The sequence below is a fragment of the Gekko japonicus genome, unplaced genomic scaffold (assembly GCF_001447785.1).
Source record: "Gekko japonicus isolate JY-2015 unplaced genomic scaffold, Gekko_japonicus_V1.1 scaffold3545, whole genome shotgun sequence".
Lineage (NCBI taxonomy): Eukaryota > Metazoa > Chordata > Lepidosauria > Squamata > Gekkonidae > Gekko > Gekko japonicus.
In genome coordinates, this window is record NW_015169890.1 from 84,679 (window position 1) to 93,538 (window position 8,860).

Below are 8,860 nucleotides of genomic sequence, written 5' to 3' on the forward strand. Positions count from 1 at the left end.
TCTTGCCCCCCCTTGACTATCTATCAAGTGGAAGACAAGAGATCCAACCGAAGTGTTATCTGATGCTCATATTACAATTCATTATATCCTTAATGCATGTAAGAGCACAGAGGTCCTCAAGATCTTCTTGTTCCCTCCCACTTTGGGACAAGCAGGACTGTTCAGATGGTTTTACACTGTGCTAAAGAACTGGCCTTATCAGTAATAAATGCACTGGAGAAAAAAAATGTTTCCTTTTTCGAGCTGCCAGCTATTTCTTTCAGACTTCTTTTGGAGTTTCACTATTAGGATATTATTCAACCATGAATAATATTGTTCCATGAATTTTCAAGCTCAAAAGAGCTCACTGAGTATACATACAATAAATATAGAGATGCTCAGGAGAATGGCATATAAAGACTTTAAATAAATTAAAAACAAATAATTGATGTTTAGGCTGATGGGTCAGCAACTGGCAGCCTTTATGTCGAGACCAGACTCCTAAAGAGTGTCTCTTATCCCACCCTCAGTTTGCCTTCCCACGGGCAAAAGAAGGGCATAGAGGTTTCGGTAGTGGGGTTGATTTTACTGGGTTTCTGGATACTGGAACATCAGATGTGTGAATTATCTTCCTTTTATTAACCTCTTGCTATCGCTCATTCTCTATTTGCTTGCTTTCTAAGCTACTGGAGGAAAATGTTAGCTTGCAGGATGACCAGAGTAGAATTTATTTAGGCTATTTACACCCTGCCTCTAAGTATAAAAAATCATTCGTTTTTATAAAACTTATGGCTTGCACTTAGCCTTAGGCTCTTGCCAAGGGGTTCCATGTAGTATCCAAGCCAACATCCAAGCTAATGAGACCCAGCTTTGTGATATCCAAGGCCAAGGGGATGTACTAAAAGATTGCAGGCTGAGATGCTTCCTTTTCAACATCTGTGCACGCAAGTTAAAGTTGCCAACTTTTAAACTGGTTGCTTTAGCTGCCCTTAAAACATCAGTTTGATTTGCAGCGATTATGCTATTTAGCTCCATACCACAAAAAGATTCGACTGCCCATTTCTGCATATTAAAGCTCTGTTAAAGGGACAGGACATCCCCCCCCCCACTGGCCAGCTGGCAACCTTAATGCAAGCACATGCACACGCACACATTTAAACTTTATCTTAGGTATGATGAACTTCTGCAGCCGTCAAACACACAGCTGTACAGGGAATAGCATGAAGGCAATTTAAGCTTTGTGAAAATGTGCGTCTCATTGGTTCTCTTAATGTTAGTTCCAAGAGTAATTCCTTCTGAACACATTCTAATCTGTTTTCCTTCAGGCCAGCGAAAAAAAGCATTTGGACTTGACTTGGGAAGTTATTATACCAATGACCTGAAAGACAGAGAGCATCAGTGGCTCCATGAGCCCAGCTTCCTCTCATGATCAAGGGACACACAGTCCTGGGCAGAACACGGACACCCTGTGACGTTTCTTCTGCCTTTTTCTGATCCAGTAAGTAAGTGTATCCATCTCTGCGAGTTCCATCATCTTCACCAACCATTCCTCTGTAGTAAATAGCGTCGAATTATTCCATTTTTTTGCGTATAATAATCTCGCTGCTGTCGTCATGTATAAAAACAACGTCCCATGATTTTTTTTCTAGCTGTCTATTCATTAGTCCCAAAAGAAAAGTCTCTGGTTTCATTTGAACATTAGTCTTTAGAATCTTCTGAATTAAAGAGTGCAATTCTGATTTGCCAACTGTGAAACAAGCAAGCAATCTTTCTTTGTGTGAATTGGGCCAACTACCTCCCAAACCACATTAAAGAATTTACTAAAAAATGCTACGCTATTGGAAAATATGCAAATACCAAGGAGGTTTAAATGCTATAATTACAAAATACAAACATTTAGGGTCTCCTCCCCTACTGCTCTCAGTTGCCGAAACCCCCCAAACCTGCCAACTTATGAAAGTCTCCCTATATAAAAACACTAGGGAAACAAAGTCACACGCAGCACCTATTGAACGAGCCTTTCACAATCTGTCACAACAGCCTCCTAGTCAGGCAGCTTTGTTCCCAAGGAGGGAATCCATTGTGCAGTTTTCAGTCCCCCTTTTAAAAAATCCAGCAGTACTTGTAATCAGAAATAATCAGCCTGCACCATGCAGGGTCAGAATGAAACTATCGCAGCCTTATGGTCTTTTACTTTTGAAAGAGAAAGAAAAGCGCAAGGGGGAAAAAAGTAAATGATCCAGAAAAAGGCAGCCCTTTGAAATAAGAAATATTGATCCGAGGAAGCGGTGGAAGTCTCCGAACAGCTGCACTATACTGAGACTCGTTTTATTACCCCGTAAACCTCACACTCAAACAGAAGGGCTCCCCGGTCAAGTGATACATGCCAAAGCACCAAACATCAATCTGTTATTTGAGTTCTCTCTCCTGGGCTGTTTCCTACCTACCGGAGGCTTCAAAAAGAAGCAGATTTCAGATCTCACACGCTTTCTTAACACAACTGGTCCCCTATAACCCACAGCAGAGATGCTGAGCTGTATAGGAGAAACACGGACATTCACGCCCAAGCTGGACCAAACAGGGTAGATCCAGAATAAACTTTCCATCTCCCTAACAGAACCCTCTCACCTCTCCACTCCCTCTGCAGCTCACTAATCTCCACAAACTGCTGCACCTTTGGGATAGGGGACCCCGGGGGATGACATGAGGTGTCTGCAGTGGGAAGGGGGAATTGATGGAAACTGCCTATTTGGTCTGGATCCAACCTAGAACATATGGAGTCATACCACTTATATGGAGTTAAACCACTGGTCCATGTAGTTCTGTATGGTCGACTCTGACTGGCAGTGGCTTTCTAGGGTCTCAAGCAGAGAAAGGTCTTTCCCAGCTCCAGCTACCTGAGATGCTTTAATTGGAGATGCCAGAGACCGAATCTGGAATCTGCCGCATGCAAACCACATGCTCTGCCACTGAGGGTCTTCAAGCTATTTAACGTTTGACTCTTGAGAAGATCCTCCCAATGCAATCCTAAGGAGTACTGCGGCACCTTTAAAATGAACAGATTTATTAAGAGGTATAAACTTTTGTGGACTAGAGCCCACTTCATCAGATGAATGAAGTGAATCCTTAGTCGGCAGGCATACATACATGCAAATGTGCACAGAGGTGGGGAGGAATACAAAACAGTCCCATGAAATGCAAGAGGAAGAGTCTATGGCTGTGGTCACACACACTAAATAATCCAGCTTCAATACACTTTCAATGTACCTTCCAACTGGATTTTGCCAGTTCACACAGTAAAAATCCAGCTGGAAAGTGCACTGAAAGTGGATTATTTAGTGTGTGTGATAGCAGCCAATGACTTATCTTTGCACAAGTCAGAAGTATATGGAGCAAGCACAGTGACCATTCACAACAGCTGTGCCTGACAACTACAACTGGAGTTACAGGACCCCTTTTGGGTTTTGCCGCAACAGAGTAAAGAAGAAGAAGAGTTGTTTTCTCTACCTGGAGGAGTCTCAGAGGGGCTTACAATCACCTTCCCTTCCTCTCCCCACAACAGACACCCTGTGAGGTAGGTGGGGCTGAGAGAGCTCTGAGAGAGCTGTGACTGACCCAAGGTCACCCAGCTGGCTTCATGTGGAAGCGAGGGGAATCAAACCCATTTCACCACTCTTAACCACTACACCAAACTGGCTCTCTCTCACACACAAACTTGGCTAACACAGCTGCCTTCTTAGGGATTTGTAGCCAATGGCATCCTGAAGTTATTGCCACGAGCTTTGATGACTGTTACCAAATCAGAAGGGAGAAAATTGCCTTCATCTGCTTAATCTGAGCAATATAACCACCGCAAATGGTCCCTTGGGATTAAACTGGAATGCTAACATTTAGCAAGCCACTTACAATCCAAAGACACGCTTCAGCTTGGAGTGCAAGGTCCGTGGCTTTTGCAGGCTAGTTCAGTGCAAAGTTCTGTCCCTTCCACAGTCATTTGTGGTCTGCGTTACATGCAATTAAGACAAGCAGCAATATGATTCATTAATACAGCACAAACCCCTAGTGTGTGGGGGGGTGTCTTTTGACCTCTGTTCTCAGCCCCCTCCTCAGCCCCTGGTTACAGAACACTTCAGCCTGCTAGAAGTCAGTGGCATGAATAGAACTGCAAGCAAGTCCCGAGAGCCCTGAATTGTCCTCCCATCCCTTTGCTTTACTCTCCCAGAAACGGATTTCACAGCTGTAGTTTGCAAGATGGATTTCACACCCGTAACCATTCACCTCAAAGCAATCAATCTCACAGCTGAGTTATCATTTGAAACAGATTTGGGAAGAGAGCCCATTCCTACGCCTCCACGCCTGAAATCACATCCCTGTCTCAAGATCTGATCAAATGCGCTAAGTGCCCAACTATCCAGGAAAGATAAAGCAGCTGCAGGATGAATTTCTGCTCTAGGCAGGCTCTGAAATTCACATCTGTGCACTAAGGCTGTTATATTTCTCACCAGTCTGTAGCCTCTGAAACACTTGCTTGTATTTCATCAAAAGCATTCCTCAGCATCTCAACCAGAAAGGCAGCCGGCAGGACTTCGCTTCTAAAGGGACGGATGAATGTATGGGATGAACGCTGCCTAAGACTCGCCCTCCTCTGTCTTTGACACCTGATTTGTCAACGACATCCCAAATTTGCAGTAACCTCAGTCACTGGGGGAGGGAGCACTCTGTACTTGCACCGGATCACTCTTCATCATGTCTTTACCTGTTTCAGCACTGGGCCTTGACAGTGAAAACATACTCTGGGGTAAAGACCTCTTGTGGGTCCCAAAGTCCTGCAGACGGCAGCCAGAAGAACGTGCGGTTTAATGCAAGACACGTCCCACCCACCACCACCCATGCACCCCCAGCACAAGAAAGCCACCAGCCAGGGGTTCCTGAAATAGGGGCACTCAGGTTTGCCATGCGAGTTGTACCTGGTCACGTCTTCCCTGATTAACAAATGGGGTGCAGAGGAGGTGTCCCAGGAACAGGGGGGTGGGGGACGTCTGGCAATCCCTAAAATATATATTTTTAAAAAGCCCTTCAAACGGCTGCTTGCCAATATAATTATTATGCCTTTTGTCTCTTCCTGATGGGGAAAATCTGAGCCTTCTTCTACACCTGACTGCGAATCTAGGAGCTGGGCAGCGACCTCTCATTTCATTACCTCCTCACTCCTCCTCGCTAAGCCTCTGGGGCATCTATGCCGACGTTCTTCCTTCCCCAGATCCCCGGCCTGGAACCGAAGCCCCCTAACATTCTCCTCACTTTGGGACCGGGCAATGCCGACTTCGGGGCCCGCAGGTGACGGCAAGCAAGCGAACCCCGGGGAAACGCTCGCCAGTGTTCCCGCTCCGAGCGATCGTCCCGCTTGTCCTCCTCCTCCTCCTCCTCCAGTGGAGCCCCCGGAGCCGAGCCGGGGCAACCCTCTCGACCCCCTCCGCCTGCCCGCCTGCCTGGCCGGCAGCACTCACCGGCGTTGCGGAGCTTGCGGTTCCTCAGCACCGAGGCGATGACCAGCGCGTTGCCCAGGAGGTCCACCACGATGGTGACGATGAGCACGGCGGCCAAGGAGTGGCGCGCCTCGTGGTGGAAGAAGCGGCAATCCGAGCACGTCCCGTTGCCGCCGTCCAACATCTCCCCGCTGCCGCCCCGCCCCGCCGCCCGCCGGAGCCGAAGCCCGAGCAGGGGGACCGAGGCAGGGGGAAGCCCGTCGCGGCACTCCCGCCCCATCAGGCGGGGCGAGAGAGAGAGACACTCCGCAGCCCTCGCTCTCCAGTCCCGCCCCCAAGCGCGGCCCTCTGGGGAAGGGCGACAGATTACCCCCCAACCCGTCCGCCTGCAGCTCCCCGGAGCCCGCCAGGCACCCCGAGTGCCCGCCTTGCCTCCGCTGCGGCGCCCTCCCAGCAGGTGTCCCAGCAGCACCGCGGCCGGAGCACAGAGCCGCGCTCACGCCCCCAGCTCCAGCGCAGTCCGCGCCTTAGAGAAACTTCCCAGTCAAAGGGGCTCCCCAGAACACTCTGAGCACGTGGCAGAACCTGCGCCCCCTGGAAAGGTTGGTTTGGTCCATCCATACCAGAGTTAGCGGGCAAAGTGCTGAAGTGGTGGTAGAAGGGACTATGTCACTTCAGATTGCGGGGGAAGGCCTGCCTCTTTCCAGCGTCCCCTCTAGGTCAGTGCTTCCCTACTAGTAGAAAACTAGCTCAGCATGCAGAGAGCTAGAGGAGAACGCGAGGTCTTACATGGGGGAGCATTAAAGAAATGAATGATTAGGCTTGACAACCTCCAGGTGGTGGATGGAGATCTCCTGCCATCACAACTGATCTCCAGCCAACAGAGATCACTTCACTTGTAGAGAATGGCCATCTTGGAAGGTGGGCGCTGTGGAGTTACACACACACACACACCCCAAGTCCTTTCCCAAACCCCGCCCTCCTGGAGACCCCAAGTCCTTTCCCAAACCCCGCCCTCCTGGAGATTTGTGGGGCTGGAGCAAGGGGAGAGCAGACTTCGGGGACGGGAGGGGCCTCACTGGGTTGGAATGTCATGGAGTCTCCCCTCCTTGTCACTGCTTTTGTTTTGGGCTTCACACCAGGATGAAGACATGCAAGGGATTAAGAACAAACAATCTCATGCAGTAAGCCAGGTGGGTGTCGTGGTTAGGGTTAGTGGAGGGGTTATGAGAGACCCAGGTTTGAATCTCCACTCTGCCATAGCAACTTGCTGAGTCACTGTGGGCCAGTTACGCACTCTCAACTTAACCTACCTCACGGGGTTGTTGTGAGAATAAACTGGAGTAAAGGAGAAGGACATCAGCTGAAAAGTACTGGGTTCGCCGCATGGAGGACTCGGACAACGACATACTGTAGCACATGTTTATTGTACTTCATATAGACAAAGACTAACTCTAACGGCCAACAGGGCCAACTATATACATATCCACCAGCAACCCCCCCACTCCCATTGGAGGGTTTAGATGTCCCGCCAAGGTGGCTATTGGTTGGGGCTGGGGAATCCAGGATCCGAAGTTTCCTTTGTTTTCGGATCCAAGCTCTGGCCTGTCCACGGACCCCTGGTGGCGGTCTACCTACATAACATCAGCCATTTTGGGCCCCATTGGGGAGAAAAGTGGGGCATAAATGAAGTAAATACATAAATTAATAAGTTGGTTGAGAAGAACACCATTAGAGGGAATACTGGGAGAACACAGACAGTAACATAACTTGAGGTAGGGGGGTTCCACATAGGGATCAAATTCTGGTAAGCCCCCATGTGGAACCCTGAAGGGGGAAAAGACAGAGGGGAGTATTATTGGATGCTGCATCCATTCCCAGTAATGCCAGAAGGTTACTTGTCCTCCGTGGTAGGGCCACAGTGGAGGAATGTGCTGTATTTCTTACAAAAATGCAACTTCCATGAAGGAGAAAATGGATGTAGGTCATCACGTGTCCTACACATGGTTTTCTGGCTTACCAGGGAACCACCACAGCCTAACAGCATTGTGAAATAAACACTGTGACAATCATATGCGACAGCCTCTGTGAGTTCCACCCATGTTCCCATGAAGGAAGCACTTGTGGGCAGTTTAAATATGCAGAGGAACGGAGCTCCAACTGTCTAAAGAAAATAACTCCGTTTATTACTTAATTTATTTATTACATAATAAACAGAGTTATTTTCTTTAGACAGTTGGATTAATGTATATCCTGCCCTATCCCACGACTGGGCTCAGGGCGGCTTACAACATAAAATCCACAAACAAAAGCAATAAACCAAAAAACCCAGTAAATGGCACAGTATTCAATAAAAAAGGACATAATTTGTAATTGTGGGAAATCCCTAATCTATCTATGCTAACTGGTAGACCTTCAGCTGTCCCCTATAGGCTGTGCTTCTGATCTTCCAAGTTGGTGCACTGTCGACCTTGTGTATCCCAACAGGATTTGCCACTAGAGGGTATGCGGGGAAGCAAGGGGAGCTGTAGGTGCTCCGGCTGCACTTGAGGTAAAGGTAAAGGTAAAGGTTCCCTGCTCGAAAGCCAGTCGAATCCGACTCTAGGGTTGTGGTGCTCATCTCCGTTTCAAAGCCAAAGAGTCAATGCTGTCTGAAGACGTTTCCGTGGTCATGTGGCCGGCATGACTAAATACCAAGGCGCACAGAATGCTGTTACCTTCCCACCGAAGTGGTACCTATTTATCTACTTGCAATTTCTTGCTTTCGAACTGCAAAACAACAACAGTCTAAATACAACTAGTCCTGATTTACTATGTTTTAAGAAAGTTTAATTTTAAGAAAATAAATTTAAGGCTTTCACCCATTTGGAGCAATAGTGCAGCATAGTCCTCTGTGTGTCTGTGTGCGCTTTCTTTGCAAAGAAGAGAACCAGAGACTTCAACCAAAATAACCAGGGAAGCATATAGCTCCTTTCCACAGGCCCTGTTGCTGCAGCCAGGGCCGGCCCCAGGTTTTTTTTGCACACTAGGAGAGGCTATCTTCTGGCGCCCCACCCCACCCCACCAATTTTCAAATAAATAAACATATGTGCCTGCTACACTTCCCCTGACATAAATATTTTAAAGCAGCTATTTTCTAAAGCATGTGTTTTTGTTTTTTGTTTTATTTAAAGAACAAAACAGCTTCACTTTTGTATTTGGACTAGTTCAAGAACTGGATCAAGTGCATCAAACCATGCATAAATACTGAGTTTCCATTCACACTGTCAAGTTATCAATATACACCTTGCCAAGCATACTAGCTGATCCAGTTGGCTCATATAAGCTGCAAGGCAGGCAGAATTTAATGTCAAGAACTGTAGCCCCATCATGCCTTAGGTGTCTGTTACTTAGTC

General features: G+C 47.7%; 1 protein-coding gene across 1 annotated transcript in view; it reads right to left on the minus strand.

Moving 5' to 3' along the window:
• LOC107115720 (melatonin receptor type 1C-like) overlaps positions 1 to 8,860 on the minus strand; it is a 45,676-nt gene that overhangs the window by 31,882 nt on the left and 4,934 nt on the right. The window contains exon 2 of the mRNA XM_015417478.1: positions 5,487 to 5,586. Within this exon, the coding sequence (XP_015272964.1) occupies positions 5,487 to 5,586 (100 nt within the window). The remainder of the gene's footprint in view (positions 1 to 5,486; positions 5,587 to 8,860) is intronic.